This window comes from Cryptococcus neoformans, chromosome 5, assembly GCF_000149385.1.
Source record: "Cryptococcus neoformans var. neoformans B-3501A chromosome 5, whole genome shotgun sequence".
NCBI classification, from domain to species: Eukaryota; Fungi; Basidiomycota; class Tremellomycetes; order Tremellales; family Cryptococcaceae; genus Cryptococcus; species Cryptococcus deneoformans.
This window is the reverse complement of record NC_009181.1, coordinates 1,126,603-1,141,428: the sequence shown is the minus strand read 5'-3', so window position 1 is coordinate 1,141,428 and position 14,826 is coordinate 1,126,603. Positions and strand designations below refer to the sequence as shown.

Below are 14,826 nucleotides of genomic sequence, written 5' to 3'. Positions count from 1 at the left end.
AAAGTATAGGTGCGGCTGAGAAATGCAGTCTTGGAAAGAGAAGATGCGGCGTCATTCCATTCCACCTGGCATTTCACCAACTCTTTCCATTTTGCATCTCCATATCCATTCCCACATCCCGCAATGGCAGCAATCCCAAAACACAGGCAGCTCCCAGACAAGGAGAGCAAGCTCTTCAGAGAGCTACTCGTACGTGCAACAACTATGCTCCAACACCCACTGCATGCTGAGATGATACCTGCTACAGACCCAGTACGAGCTGAAGCAGTACAAAAAAGGATTAAAAGTCGCAGACACCATCTTGAAAAAGTTCCCCAACCATGGAGAGACACTCGCAATCAAGGCTCTCACACTGCACTCGTCCCTTCCAGACCCTCCAACCGCTTCTTCCGTGCCCAAGCGAGAGGAAGCAGAGGCTATGGCCCGTCTCGCTGTGAAAAAGGACATTACCAGCCATATCACCTGGCATGTCCTTGGTATCCTCGCAAAGAATCGCAAAGACTGGGACGAAGCATCAAGGGCGTTTGCAATGGCTCGTAGACAAGATCCTGTGCGTCGTATTACTACTTGACCTATATGGCTGGTACTGACCCCAAATGGAAATGACCAGGATAACATCCCTCTTATTCGAGATTCCATCGCACTCCTCACCCATACCCGCCAGTACGACGCTGCCGTCCAAGTCCGTCACCATTACACCGTTCTTCGTCCTCAAATCCGTTCTGCCTGGCTTGGACTTGTCATCGCCCACGAACTCGCAGGTGATCGTGAAGAAGCCATTAAGACTTATGACTTGTACCAGTCCGCCGTACAGACTGAGGGAGCGAATGCGCAGGAAAAGGCGCAGATCTTGCTGCATATTATCCAGCTGTGCGTGGATGCCGGCAGGAATGAAGAAGCGCTCGAAAGGTTGGAAAAGGGTATTAAAGAAGGTGTGATCAGCCCCCGAGGAGAGGTTTCTCAAATCAAAGGTGTGTATTATCTCGTCTTGGAATGCTTCTATTTGCTGGAAATACTCACCTTCACTCCACAGCGGACATTCTCACTGCCCTCGGTCGTACCAACGAAGCTCTTCAGACCTATCAGGACCTTCTCAAGCAAAACTCGGACAACTTGGCGTACTATCGTGGTTACTTCAAGACCAAGGGGGTTGACATTGGTAAGAATTTTCTTCTATTTCTTCTTATGCGTTTGTAAAGCTTACGCTAACTATTGTCTCTAGCGGGTCCCTTTGATGATGCTACTCGAGCTAACCTTCTCCAAAGCCTTGACGAATTCTCTCAAGCTTTCCCTCGGTCTACTGCTCCTCGTCGTTTGGCTCTTGACGTTGCCCAAGGAAAGTTATCCCTCCTCTTCCTATTCGCTTTAACTAATAAAAAAAACACAGGCGACAAGTTCCGTGAGCTCGCTCAAGCTTATATTATCAAGGGCCTCGAACGCGGTGTCCCCTCACTCTTCGTAGACGTTAAGAGTATCTACTCTGACCAGGAGAAGATGGTTATTGTAGGCGAGATCGTTGAAGGGATTATTCAAAAACTTGAAAAGGACTCTACATTGTCTAACGATGGTACGTTCTACTTCATACAGAAAGAAAAAGAATCATATAAATTGACTCTCGAAATAGGAACTATCTCTCCTCCCACGGTCCTTCTCTGGGCGTACTATTACCTCGCCCTTCACCTTGCCCACCCTCTCAACCCCATTCCATCCTACACCCGCTCCCTCCACCTCCTCTCTCTTGCTCTCGACCACACCCCCACCTTGCCCGAACTCTACATGGCCAAAGCGATCGTCCTCAAACGTTCCGGCGACCCCCTCGGCGCCGCACACGAAATGGAAAAGGCCCGTTTGCTCGACGGCCAAGATCGATTCCTAAACGGTAAAGCCGCCAAATACTGGTTCCGCGCCGGCGACGTCGAAAAGGCCGAACAGTTGCTCGGCATATTCACAAAGAAGGATGTGACCCCAGCCCAAGACTTGACAGACCTTCAGTCTTTGTGGTTCCTCCAGGAATCGGGGGATGCGTATAGGTTGAATGGGAATATTGGGATGGCGCTCAAGAGGTACCAGACGGTCGCCAAGGTGTTCCAGGAGTATGAAGATGATCAATATGATTTCCATGGGTACTGTGCGAGAAGGATGACTTTCCAGGCGTACACCCAGTGAGTATCAACCCTCCAGTCTCCAGGGCTGCCTCCTAGTGGGGGAGAAATGTAGGAATTGACTGAATGGTCGATAGCTTGTTGAAGTATGAGGAGAACCTCAGATCACATCCTGGTTACGCCAAGGCCGCGCTTGCAGCTATCGATGTTTACCTCCGTGTCAACGATGATCCCAGTATCACCGAAGAAAAGCTTTGTGCGTCTTCCCACTAGTTTCTCAGAGAGCAAACTAACACCATTGTTTCATCTGAATTACAGCCCCCGAACAAGAAGCTGATCGCAAAAAAGCTGCTAAAAAGGCCCAAAAAGCCGAACAAAAAGCCAAAAAGGCGGCTGCCGCCTCTGGGGAGAAAAAGGAGGAACCGCCTGTCGCTGATGATGACCCTGACGGACAAAAATTGCTCAAGAGCGAGACATTGTTGGATGATGCGTTGAAGCTCTGGAAGCCGTTGGAGGCGAAACAGGGAGAGAGGGTTGAAGTTTGGTTGGCTGGTTATGAGATTTACATCAGGAAGAGTGAGTAAACTTATCTCTTTACATATTGTTTTATTTGCCGCTCCTTTGGCTATTTTAGAAGCAAGCTGACAAAGGGGGATTGGAAAATAGAAATGTACCTCGCCGCTCTCCGATGTCTTCTTCAAGCCCAGGCACTCTCCCCTTCCGACCCCACCCTCCACGTCCAGATCCTCGCTTTTAACCGCCTCGTATCTTCTATCCCTGCTGATGTCCCCGAGCCCGTCGTATCTACCATCAAGCAATCGTTACCCACCTTGTTGCCCACGGGCAAGTCCCCAGAGGCGTTCAACGCAGAATACATCGAAGCAAAAAAGGCTGCCGGTGACGCCAAGGGTCTTTTGGGCGCCGCCAAGGGAAGGTTGGAGGTGGATCCCGAGGATGTGGATGGCCCTATCGACATTCTCCGTTCCCTTGTTTCTGTACAGGCTGACGTCAAGACGTTGCAAGAGGCGCTCGTATTTGCAGAGGCTAAAGTCGGGACTGAGAAGACTGAAGAGTTGAGACGATTATTTGTGGAAAAGGCACCTTTGGCATGGGTTTTGAGAGGACAGCAAGAAAAGGAGAAGAGGAAGGAAGAGTTGGTCAAGGAGGCGACGGCTCAGGCGGAGGGGGAGAAGGAAGGGAAGGCGGATGTTTAAACCATTATTGGTAAGATATGTCAAGAAGATATAGATGATTGAAAATGGGCGCGTTAACAGCATTATGCATGCATGACATGGTTATTTGATGTGAGGTCTACGCTTGTGCTAATCTATGATGCGGTTTTTTGTTTCAATGTTGATGGTGCAATCTTAAGCAGAGTCAACCCATTCGATAGCACCAGCGATGGCGACGGTAGTTGGCAAACGACCTGGCGTCGGTGATAGCACAGTATACTTGCGAGCGAATGTATCTATGGCAGTGCTGCATGTCGGGTCAGCATAGGAAATACAAAAGGGGAATAAAAGACTCACATGACGATGAAACCCATCACTTCCCTTGTACCAATCTCTTCCCTGAACGGTACTTCTTCCTCGTCGTCCTCACCTTCAGCTTCACCTTCTTCCTCGCCATATTTTCCTTCACCCTCGCCCTCGCCCTCACCCTTCCCTTCCCCTTTCTTCTCTCCTTCACCATCTTGCTTAATTTCCCCATCCTTCTCGTTCTTTTCTTCCTTCACTTCCTCCTTTACTTCTGATTCCTTCGCCGGCACAATCCTATCCTCAGGCTTGACGTCCACCAATGCCAAGACTCTATTCAACAGTCGCACCACATGTCCAGGTCCACTGGGATCCACTCTCGTCAATCTTAAAGGGGAAAGTATCTTGCTGGAACCAAGGGGCAAGGCTGACGACGGGGCCGAGTTTTCTTCTCCGACACGGAGGACGACAAGCCTGCTCCACGGAATCTGGAACGAGTATGGTGATAATTCGAAATCGAGAGACACCATTTTCCCTACCAGGCTGGAGATTTGTGGCGGCAGAGGGGGTTCGCCATAAAAGTAGGTTCGGACTTGGAAGATATGAGCGGTCTCGCGATCATGGTCATCAAGGTCGACGGCGCCGCCTGATTTAGGGATACGGATTACGTTGAGTTGGCGTGATTGTACAAGAGGAAGACGGGAGAGATCAATGTGTAACTTTTCGTGGCCAATGACGATGATAGTGTCGATATCAAATGCCTGGATAGCGTGGCTTACCAAAGTATATCGAGCTTTAGGGTCGTCTTTCTTGGTGCCGAGAGTGGGGACAGTGAATGCCGCAGGAGTATCGAGGAAGAGGCCAGAGATGTTTGCTGCAGAATGTCTTTATAAGATTTCTTTTCAAGCAATCCAATGGTGGCACATACCAATCTTGTCCTTTTCGCATCTCATTCCCCAAGCTTCTGCCATGTGCTCAACCAGAACCCGCCATACTTCAGCATTCTTGTTTGTTGGTTCAAGAGCTCCAAGCCACCAGCTAGCTGTTTCTACATCCCCGGAGATAGTATTGGCCGCAGTAGAAGCGGGCGGTGAGCCCAAGGGATGAGCCAAATGATGGGTGGGGATCGGATGTGATGGTGTGGAGATGGACAAACTTCCCGGGATAAGATTAGGAGGCTGTTGTCAAAGATGAGCCTCTGTTGTTATCTCACAGCCTTCTATAAACTTACACTTGACGGATCTAGACCAATCGCACCAGGTGTCCAGCCCATACCGGTCCCTAAAGCTAAATTGACCAAGTTCTTCATGACCGTTGTCTTTCCTGAACTTTGAGGGCCCATGATCATTACTCGAGGCCCCCTCTGTTCCATTCCTCTCTTGGACAGTATTCGCTGGCGCTCCATTGCCAGATGAAGGTTCAATAGCTGGGGCTGGACGGTGGATGTGGATGTATAATGGGATGCCGGGAGGTTTGTCACCTGTATTCTGGCAGAAGTCGGGGCATAGAGGGCGGATTTTGTGTGTCGGTAGATCGGATACCATGCCGAAGGAGTAAGCTCTTGAGAGTTGATGAATACTGGATCGGAAGAGAGAGTCTGCATCATGAGTCAGTTTCCTGGTGAGTACAACCACGTCATGACAAAGGTGATGTTTCGAATGAGACGACAGCGGAGAGTTTTGATGATTCGCACTTTGGACTAAGCCATATCACAAGACCATCGGTCACAACATGAAGGAAACGAGCTTGCAAGGTCCAGGAAGCGGACAATAAAGCCCCGATGGCATAACAAATTACACTACATGAACAACAATTCGGAGTAAAAACATTGACATCAAGACAATCAGTGAAAAGACGAGACGGCGGGACGTGTTTTCATCAGTTTGATTCACGATGGCAACAGCAAGTCAAACTCACAGAGCTATAATCACTTTACATACTGTGATGTATACGTACTAGGCTTATCACGTAGCTGAATGAAAGACTCACTCTAAGGGCAATGTTTTCATCCGCTTCGAGTTCAAATCTCCATTCTGATCCGGCTTCGAGGTCGATATTTGTGAGTTCAGTAGTTTGTTGTTCGGCCATTATGCTTATACGTTATGCGTATGTTCTATTTATGGGGGGCTACAAGACAGTATAAAGTGCCGAGAGAAGATGCAAAAATGTAGAAAAACTAGACGAACGAGTGAAAACCATAGCGAAAGTGGTCGCTACGAGGCTGACTTGAGGGAAATTTACGTAAATACATTATGAGTGGGCGTGTCCGCCCTTTCGGGCCGAGCCAGCCAGCAGCGACGAGGTGGCCGATGAACTACTGCGTGCAACTTGGCGTGCAAAAGCCAGTGTGTCTCGAGTGTGTCGATCATTGTTATATTGCTGTATGTCTTCTGATTGTAATTGATATACCCCATACGCCATGCCGGGCCTTCGTTTAGCAACAAAACGCCTCAGTACGATCGTCTCTCCATTCGTTCAGCATCAACTAATCTTCTTTCAGTGAAGGAACTCGGCGATATTGAGAGCAAGGGTACGCCTCCAGGTATATCTCTTTTGAGCGCGGATAGCATGGAAGAATGGATCTTCACTATCGCGGTACTTGGAGATGAGACGATCTACAAAGCAGGTTCCAATGCGTAATGTAAATTTAGTGTAGACCACTGACGGCACGCTGTAGGGCGAGCAATTCGCTCTTAGGATCAAATTTGAAGATCGGTATCCTATTGAGGTGCCACAAGTATGTCATGAAGTATTTGGCCCAAAGATGTAATGGAATTGCTAAAGTATAGCAATAGGTAACTTTTGTGGTAGATGATATGTGGCAAGCACCTATTCATCCCCATATATATTCCAACGGACACATCTGTGCTTCCATATTGGGTAATGATTGGTCTCCAGGTAAGCCATATCCCCGTTGCTTTGTACTGCACAAACTAAGGCGCCCCTTGTTTAGTCCTTAACGCCGTTTCAATCTGCATCACCATGCAATCTATGCTTGCATCGAATAAGTCTAAAGTCAGGTAAGCCGGCTTTTGAGTGGTTCAGGGCGTTTGCTGGGGCTAACTATGTATGACAGGCCCGAAGGGGATCAACGATATGTGAGGAATGCTCCCGCGAACCCAAAGCTTACATCATGGAAATATGATGATGATGTATGTACGAATGAGATACTGAACCGAGTACTGACCATCATTATACAGACTGTATAATCCTCAACCTTGCCTACTGATTGTCATCTAATGGACATGTACTTCCAATCTGTTCGATATGAAATAGATGTAGATATACTCCTGTAACCTCTTACGGACGGTATGAATAATTACTCTTTTGGCATCTCGTACATATACAAAGCCCCAAACGAATCCTACAGGTCCTCTAGCTCAACATGCTCTGTCTGATTTCCACCCCAAGTCGGTCTATCCAACTTGCCCGCCTCTTGCCAAGCTACCCAATCGCGCCAATGAGTCTTCAGCTACTTCAGCTGCAAAAGCGGTGGCAGATAAGGAGCAAATCTCGTCAGCATCTATACCTCTGTACACCCCTCAATCCCATCCTAGCCCCTGCCTTCCCATCTTGTCTTTCGAAGAACTTCTGGTAACAACATTGACCATACAACCTTCCTTCCCTTTCTGGTGGCCTTGCATCTCAAAACGACAAACCACTTTGCTTCATACTCTCGCGCAACGACTCACCCTCTTCAATAGCATCAGATTGCGCAACCTGTCCGAGATAGCCATTATCCCATCAGCCATCGTCTTCTTTGCTTCTCATAACAGACAGATAAAATTAAAGACGCACAATTTTGAGTACAGTTTTCTTGGACGATTCTTGTATTTCTCCAGCAATGATAAGCTCGTCAAGGACGGCATAGGCTTTCTGAAAGTTGAAGATTAAATCCAATTCACACACCTACACCAGCGCAAGCTTAAACGTCAGCCAATGGCAGAGACGCTTAGGATTTTAAAGTAGGGATGGGAAGGTAGGATGAACGCACATTACCGAAATATCGATCCAAGACTTCCACGTAACGATGTATAATTTCCAAAGTAATCAACTCGTTATCACCCGGTGAAATAGAAGTGATGAAGAATAAGCTCGCATAACGTCTGTAGATAACTTTGGTGTCTGCATGGATATTCGTTAGCTCCTTTGCGCAATTCGTTTGCTCCCCGTCATCTTCTCATCTCCGTCCCGTCGCAATGGGTTGAGGAACTCGTGGAGCTCGTATCATGGCACCAAAAGGGACAAGCAATTCCCTAAGAGGATCATAGCTGGCTCACCTTTGTATTCCAAAAAGTTGCACATTCTCGTTCGCCTAGCAAGTACAAGCTGAGTGACATCCTTTACAATCTTATTCTTCGTCTTGGTTGGAAGGGTTTGGAACCATTTTGCAAGTCTTACTTTTCCTAGTACGGCAAGACAGTCAGTCATAGATAATATACGGCACTTGTATGAAAATAGAAGAGACGCACCCTGTCGAGAGACGAGCATGACATAGTTGAGCATTTTGCTGAAGTGGATTTGCTTGAATGTCGTTCGATGTAAATTGCCAAAGCGGTCCCGCGACCTTTTCCGACTGTGACGACTGAGACTATTGTATTGGCAAAGTGTGTTGATACTTGTTTATGAACGCCAAAAGTGAGATTCACAGGTTGGTGATAGGAAAGTGAATTACGATGGCTATCACTATGGACAGCGAAGAACAATCTCTCGTGCGTGCTGACAGCGAGCGCGTTCTGGGTTCTGGGTTCTGGCCCATTACGTTGTTGCAATGGCCTGGTGTTACGTAATGAGTGCTTTCATGTTTACACCACCTATATCATGCCACTGCCACGCAGTAGAGTCCATTGATGATGTACTCAAATGCTAAAGAACTCATCAGAAAAATCAAGAAATGCTATGCATGACCCAGATATATAAACTATCGTTATATAACCATCGTAATGTCCGTCCAAAAGATTCTAGTTGATATCGTGATTCGAGCATACAAAAATGACAATAACAAACCACACACAAGAGGTCCAGACTACGTACGTACTGCCAGTCGTTCTTCTTCCTTCCTCCTTCCTTCCTTCCTTCCTTCCTTCTTCCTTATCCCTTCTAAACGTCTCAGACGTATATCCTATTCATTTTTCGCTCAATTGTACGAGCTCTTCTCCGGCACAGCCGTATTTTGCACCGCATAATCACCAGCCGAATAACTTGGCGGCCTATTACTGGACCCATTCACATCCAACAAATCATCCGCATACCCCCCTGCTGCTGCATTCGTACTTCCAAACCCGCTACCGCTCGGTATCATCATAGGTTGCCCGATGATTTCATTTCTCGTATGATCGATCGGCGACGTCGTTGAGACGGGGGAAGCCAAGAGAGAAGAATTATTCTGGTTCACCAGATGTCGCGGTCGAGGTTCTTGGATCCCTCTACTTCCTGATGAACCTTGTGCTTGCTGCTGCGGTGGATAACTAGAACTAGACGCAAACGTCTGTCCGGTATAGTCTCGCGCATGCCTGCCCATACCGGACGTAGCAGCCATCCCGATAGCTCCAAGCCCATCATCGTAAGCGTCATAAGGGTCTGCTTGGGTCACACGAGGTCCTGGATCATACGATTCTGATGATCCTACGGTGGCGTAATTGTAAGGGTTGGGATTTGAAGATTGCATTGGTTGGGTGATAGGAACTGACTGAGGAGGGGATCGTGTAGGTGCTGGGGTAGGCATTGCCACAGGCGCGGGAGTAGCAGAATACGTGGAGATGTTGGAAGAGGTATAAGGTTCATTGTTGTAGGTCGTTTGGGTATAGGGATCGTAAGGGGTTTGTTGCTGTTGAGAGGCGTAGGGGTCGTTATAGTCTATTGCACATTTTGTCAGCCTTGATCTTGGATTATACGTGATAATGATAAGGAGAATGGCTTTGCCACGTACTTTGATTGTTTCCATACTGATTTTGCTCCGCGTAGCTTTGTCCGTACTGTCCGGGCTGCTCATTATACTGATTCTCACCATAATAACCTTGACCATAACCTTGTTGCGATGACTGGTGCTGGGTTAAAGGGGGCACGGGCGGAACATCAACACCTGCTCCTCCAGCTCCGATACCAACAAAGTCTCCTGCGCTAGTTGCATCTGATAATCTTCTAGCGGCCCTTGGGGGCGCTTGGATGTTCTGCAGGGTCTGATACCCTCTAGGCTGACCCCATGCAAATGCGCCTGGTTGCTGCGAGTATTCGTTGACCGGTGTTCTGTTGTTCCTCCTCCCATACCCAACTCCTACACCTTGTACCACACTCCCATTCCTCGCCAAATCTTGTTGATCTCGCTGGGGTTCAATAAGATATTTGTCTTCCTCCTCGTCTTTGAGGGGCGAAAGTTCCTGGAAACTAGGAAGATCTTGCTCTTGGGCTTGCTTTCTCCGCCGTTCATTGTCAATGGCCATCATCCGCATCTTGTAATCTTCTTCCTCCCTATCATCTTTGTCATATTTCCTTCGAGGGTCTCCAGTCTCTCGCTCTTCTCGGCAAGAACCGCAGCAGTTGCCGATACCGAAGAAACATCCACCAATTGCCAATACTAGCCATGCGGCTAGCGTTAACCACACTGATATTCCGATCTCCGCCGACGCTCCGTCCACACTGTCTATCCTTGACTTGGCAATGTAGAACATTGCGAGATCAAATATAAGGGCAATAAGGGTAATAGTCGAGGCGATCCCAGCCATCCAGATTGAGAGACACATGAGGGGAAAAGTAGGCGAATGGGCGAAAATGGCAACGATCATGGCAATAGCGGCGAAACCGAGAGCGACAACGTGAAGGATGAGAACGTAAGTGAGATATTTGGTGATTGCTTCAGGGATGTCAAAAGAGGAGATGCCGAAAACAGTGTTGGGATCTTGATATCGTCTCAGTATATGGGCTCATCTACCTTTAATTCACTCACCAAACTCATACCCAACTGTCGGACCAGTACAATTTGTGGCATCATTTAATGTCACACAGAATCCGAGTGTTCCCAACTGCATCGTCCCTTCATACGATCCTGATGAGAATGTCGCCGACAAAAAGTAGAGGCTCTTGAGTAAAGGAGTGTTGAAGGAGACAATTGCGAGCAGGATGGTTGCTGCAAGGCAGAGGATTGTACCTGGTGTGGCATTTCGGAAACGAAGAGCCATTATGTATGATAAATATATCTGTCAGAAGAAGAAGTTTCCAAGGAAATCAGTTCACCAGGACATGTTCAACTGTACGATGGACATACCAGATGATCCAGAGATGTCTACCGACACACTTTAAAGATGAGTTGATGAATTCCCCACCTCCTCCAACATATACGACTTGAAACAAGTACCTCTACTAGACGCGCAATGTGCGGTTCTGAAGAATGCAATGAGTGGTCAAGTGTGCGATGGCAGCGCGCGTGCGAAAAGAGGGTTGTTGTGCGAAGTGCAATAGTGCGTCCGTTGTATATCCGTCCTTTGTGATTCGCCCTGGCGTGTGATAATAGTCGCAGTGGCGGCGACTGTGTAGATGGGATAGAAGCGAAAGAGATACGGCAGAATGGAGAAAGAGTCCGTGGCCGAAAAGAAAGAGAAAAGAATCGGTGGCCGAGAACGAAGGCGGGAACAAGAGCCAACGCAAGGAATAGGACATGCCACTATTTTGGCGAACCCAGGCGAGTGCCGATAGGCACCGCCTCCAATTCACGCTCACCGCTTTCCATATCATCGCTTCCTTGGACGCAACTTAATGCCCTACAACAGGTATGCCGGACGTGATAATGCATATAATCGCCATATCTTGTATATATCATCACGCCACACCCGGTAACCTTACTGACTCTTTCTGGTCATCCCCCTCATACTCTGAGTACGGAGCACATGCACTAAACAAACCACCCGACGCATCGCTCACAGGTGCCTGATTTCTTGTTTGTCAACAATCCTTTCGGCCTCCAAGTCTGGTTACATGGAGCCATGTCAGCTCTATACATGGGGATGGTATCATCATCTAATTAATTGTTATGTAACCGAAAAAATCAAGCCCAAATAGGCTATTGACAACTATCTCTATATAAAAGGCCCTAGACCAATCGAATAACCTTGAAACTCCACCATCGAAACAAGACGTGGGGACTATACTTAGTCCTTGCTCTTCTTCTTCTTCTGCAGCGCGGTGTCAGCACATACAATACACTTTTCAGTTATTGATAACTAACCTTCTTGTCTTTGTTCTCACCCAGCACGGCGTTCACAGCAGCTTCCTCCTCCTTGGTCTTCCTCTTCTTGTCCTTTTTATTCTTCTCAGCGGCCGCAAGAGTAGGAGCAGGGATAGGAGCAGCGGGAGTCTGCATCTACGATGAGCATATACTTTAGTCAAAGACAGCGAGACGAGCTTACAGAGCCCCCTTCGGAGGAGTCATCGTCAGAAGAGTCGTCGGAAGATTCCATAAGAACAGGGTCCACCTCGACGGCATCCTTCTTGGCATAGGCCTGCTCTTCAGCTCGGAAGTTGTTGTGCGCGGCGGCATAGGCGTCCTCGAAAATCTAGACGAATCATCAGCGACAGCCCAGACTTTCTTAATTACCAAATCCATACAATCAACTTACCTTCTTCTCGCTATCAGGCAACTCTTTCCACCTCTGAGAGATTATTTGCAACACATCCTTGTAAGGCATTCCAGGGTTTGAGGTCCTAATGTCATCACGAACTTCGTTCTGGAACAAGATGTAGGCACTAGGAGGCCTCTTGGGGGCGTTGGGGTCCCTGATCTTCTTTTCCTTCTTCTTACGCTCCTTCTTACCAGTACCTCCGACACCGGCATCAGCCAATCCAGAGGCAAGAGCGACGGCAAGAGGGCCACCGGCAGTAAGAGGTTGGAGGAGATCAGGCTTGGAGAGATTGACGGGAGAGAGGGAGGTGTACTCTTCAATGACATGGACGCAGCGCGTCATGGCAGAAGAGACTTCGCGAAGAGACTGGATCATCTGTTTATTCAAAGATGAACACCGTAGTTTTTGCAAAAGTAGACGATGCGCGCTTACCTCGATTCGCTTGGCTTCCATTTCTTCCCAGCTAGGAGCAGACATTTTGTGTATGTAACGTGTCTAAACATGGCGTAACCCGTGTAGGAACGGATAAACAACGCGTCGACGGCGAACGGGTGTGGATAGTAAGGGAAGAAAAAAGCATGAGGAAGGTCAGCAAAAGAAAGTGATATGAGGGAGAAATGTTGTATGGATGAGGATGTACGGAAGAATGACTTACGTTGTTCAAAGTTATTGTTGATGGACGACCTCCACTTGAATGGATGGATTAGAAAAAGGATAAGAAAGTGGGGAATAGAAAAAGGTGTATAGAAAGCTGCCTTTAACCTTCTTTCCTATCCCGCCTATGCCACCATCAAACTTTTTAGTGGGACGAAATCTGTGTTTAATTAGTCATTAGCCTCCAATTAGCACAAAAAGGTAATGGTATTGCAAATTCACCTCATAAAATTTCAAATTCGTCTCCGCGACTCGTAAACCTTCCAATTAATTCTCTTCGGCACTGAACTGAGAAGGGAGCAGAGAAAAAGCAAAAAGAAACTTCCTGTCGGAGAATCGAACTCCGATCTCCCGCGGACGCTGTGGAACTGAATCCTCCAGTGACAAGCGAGCATACTAGCCGTTATACGAACAGGAACTTGTTGCACGATAAGTGAATATTCATCTTATGAGTTGTTATGATACTTTTGTCATTCGTGCGCGCTGTATATAAATAACAACATCACCGCCGCTCGAACCTCCGCCGGCTATTAGGTGATCGATCGACCACAACATCAACCACCAAAGAATCTTCCTTTTGCTGTGCTTCGCCCCAACTTTCTTCTTACCTCATCAATCCTCAAGTGGAACAGCTCCTCAGTGAGGGCTGTGACAAAAATACCCACCCACAGCCAGCACCCATATCAAACGTTAGCATTCCACCTTGTGGATCGAAGATACAGGACACGTTACGTTGCCTTGCAGTAACTCATTGTTCAGCTCTGACAGCATAAACAACATGGCGTCTATATTCAACGGGATTTTCAACTGGTTCCTGTCTTTGTTCTTTGCCAAGCATCTGGAAGTCACAATAGTGGGATTACAGGTAAGTTACTAGGAGCCATGCCGCCAGACATACGAGCGCTGATGCCCATGCTCATTCTAATATAGGCAAGCGGGAAGACATCGTTCGTCTTTTGATATTTGGGACCTCCAGCTTCCACAATGGTCCACTGACGCACTCACATTACAGATTAGTCAATGTTTTGGGTTCCGACCAATGGTCTGAAGACGTTGTCCCAACGGTGGCCTTCAATCTTCGCCAGGTACGGAAAGGCAATGTAACCATGAAGATCTGGGATGTAGCTGTAAGTCTACTACCTATATGGCCGGAAAAGCTCCTTCAAGTAGAGTGCACCTTAATTGATATGGTAAATAGGGACAACCAAAGTTTAGAGGGATGTGGGATCGATATTGCAGAGGAGCCGATGCTATCATGTGAGTGAAATGAACTCAAGTCTCCGAGGACTTCAAAGCTGACCCATACTGATAGTTACGTGGTAGATGCTGCTGATGTATGGGTCCGATACTCTCCAATGGACACATTTACTGACTTCAATTAGCACCACTCCATACCAACAGCGACATCTGAGCTTCACGCCCTATTAAACATTCCGGCACTTGCTTCAGTACCTTTATTAGTCCTGGCGAACAAGAACGATCTTCATGGAGCTATGGGAGTTGATGACTTGATTAAGGAAATGCGATTAGGAGAGATAGGGGGCAGAGCTGTATCTGTGAGTTCGACCAGCATGTTCGTCTGGAGTAGTCGCTGAATGTGTGGGATAGTGCTACTCAACTAGTAATAAAACAAAGCATGTAAGCTATCCTTCACTTTCTATCCTGCCCCTATATCCCGGCGCTGACCTGGTTACGAAGAACCTTGATATTGTCCTTGCCTGGCTCACACAACGCGCCCATTGATGATTGATTTTGTCAACGCTTTCTTATATTAGTCGCGTTAATATGTGCTTCCGTAGTACAGCGTCCCAAAATTGCTTTCCAAATACAGAGGTAATGCAATGTTGTATCATACATCAGACCTCTCTAGGAAATACTGACCAAATTGGGGGTTTGCGGCTGCGGAGTTGTATACCTTATCCAACCGTTGGTCTCGTCTTCGATCCACTTTGCTGTTATGCATTATCCCAGAGATACCTCAAG

At 47.6% G+C, this 14,826-nt stretch overlaps 7 protein-coding genes across 8 annotated transcripts; 3 read left to right on the top strand and 4 right to left on the bottom strand.

The window, feature by feature from the left end:
* Nucleotides 1-123: 123 nt before the first annotated feature.
* Nucleotides 124-3,316, top strand: CNBE4260 (hypothetical protein; the record flags this gene model as incomplete). Its single annotated transcript, XM_770060.1, has 9 exons — nucleotides 124-189; nucleotides 248-550; nucleotides 611-971; nucleotides 1,034-1,159; nucleotides 1,223-1,567; nucleotides 1,625-2,162; nucleotides 2,240-2,358; nucleotides 2,421-2,678; nucleotides 2,769-3,316. 9 exons carry the CDS (start codon nucleotides 124-126, stop codon nucleotides 3,314-3,316), a joined length of 2,664 nt encoding a protein of 887 aa, XP_775153.1.
* A 153-nt stretch (nucleotides 3,317-3,469) lies between these two features.
* Nucleotides 3,470-5,665, bottom strand: CNBE4250 (hypothetical protein; the record flags this gene model as incomplete). Its single annotated transcript, XM_770059.1, has 5 exons — nucleotides 3,470-3,581; nucleotides 3,632-4,451; nucleotides 4,506-4,755; nucleotides 4,809-5,174; nucleotides 5,567-5,665. 5 exons carry the CDS (start codon nucleotides 5,663-5,665, stop codon nucleotides 3,470-3,472), a joined length of 1,647 nt encoding a protein of 548 aa, XP_775152.1.
* A 480-nt stretch (nucleotides 5,666-6,145) lies between these two features.
* Nucleotides 6,146-6,786, top strand: CNBE4240 (hypothetical protein; the record flags this gene model as incomplete). Its single annotated transcript, XM_770058.1, has 5 exons — nucleotides 6,146-6,172; nucleotides 6,229-6,318; nucleotides 6,373-6,475; nucleotides 6,531-6,597; nucleotides 6,654-6,786. The coding sequence occupies 5 exons, from the start codon at nucleotides 6,146-6,148 to the stop codon at nucleotides 6,784-6,786; spliced, it is 420 nt and encodes a 139-aa protein (XP_775151.1).
* A 207-nt stretch (nucleotides 6,787-6,993) lies between these two features.
* Nucleotides 6,994-8,083, bottom strand: CNBE4230 (hypothetical protein; the record flags this gene model as incomplete). 2 transcript variants are annotated; one of them, XM_770057.1, is made up of 6 exons in its annotated part: nucleotides 6,994-7,058; nucleotides 7,270-7,297; nucleotides 7,376-7,486; nucleotides 7,572-7,702; nucleotides 7,858-7,983; nucleotides 8,050-8,083. In XM_770057.1, the coding sequence occupies 6 exons, from the start codon at nucleotides 8,081-8,083 to the stop codon at nucleotides 6,994-6,996; spliced, it is 495 nt and encodes a 164-aa protein (XP_775150.1). The 2 variants fall into 2 exon arrangements, with proteins under 2 accessions (XP_775150.1, XP_775149.1); XM_770056.1 differs by lacking the exon at nucleotides 6,994-7,058 and having other exon boundaries at nucleotides 7,223-7,297.
* Nucleotides 8,084-8,714: 631 nt separating this feature from the next.
* Nucleotides 8,715-10,752, bottom strand: CNBE4220 (hypothetical protein; the record flags this gene model as incomplete). The annotated part of the gene is made up of 3 exons (XM_770055.1): nucleotides 8,715-9,433; nucleotides 9,507-10,472; nucleotides 10,521-10,752. 3 exons carry the CDS (start codon nucleotides 10,750-10,752, stop codon nucleotides 8,715-8,717), a joined length of 1,917 nt encoding a protein of 638 aa, XP_775148.1.
* A 966-nt stretch (nucleotides 10,753-11,718) lies between these two features.
* CNBE4210 (hypothetical protein) lies at nucleotides 11,719-12,666 on the bottom strand (the record flags this gene model as incomplete). Its single annotated transcript, XM_770054.1, has 5 exons — nucleotides 11,719-11,742; nucleotides 11,796-11,924; nucleotides 11,977-12,123; nucleotides 12,187-12,564; nucleotides 12,622-12,666. 5 exons carry the CDS (start codon nucleotides 12,664-12,666, stop codon nucleotides 11,719-11,721), a joined length of 723 nt encoding a protein of 240 aa, XP_775147.1.
* A 955-nt stretch (nucleotides 12,667-13,621) lies between these two features.
* On the top strand, nucleotides 13,622-14,586 carry CNBE4200 (hypothetical protein; the record flags this gene model as incomplete). The annotated part of the gene is made up of 8 exons (XM_770053.1): nucleotides 13,622-13,708; nucleotides 13,774-13,790; nucleotides 13,856-13,970; nucleotides 14,042-14,100; nucleotides 14,156-14,177; nucleotides 14,226-14,399; nucleotides 14,452-14,481; nucleotides 14,542-14,586. 8 exons carry the CDS (start codon nucleotides 13,622-13,624, stop codon nucleotides 14,584-14,586), a joined length of 549 nt encoding a protein of 182 aa, XP_775146.1.
* Between the last annotated feature and the right edge of the window lie 240 nt (nucleotides 14,587-14,826).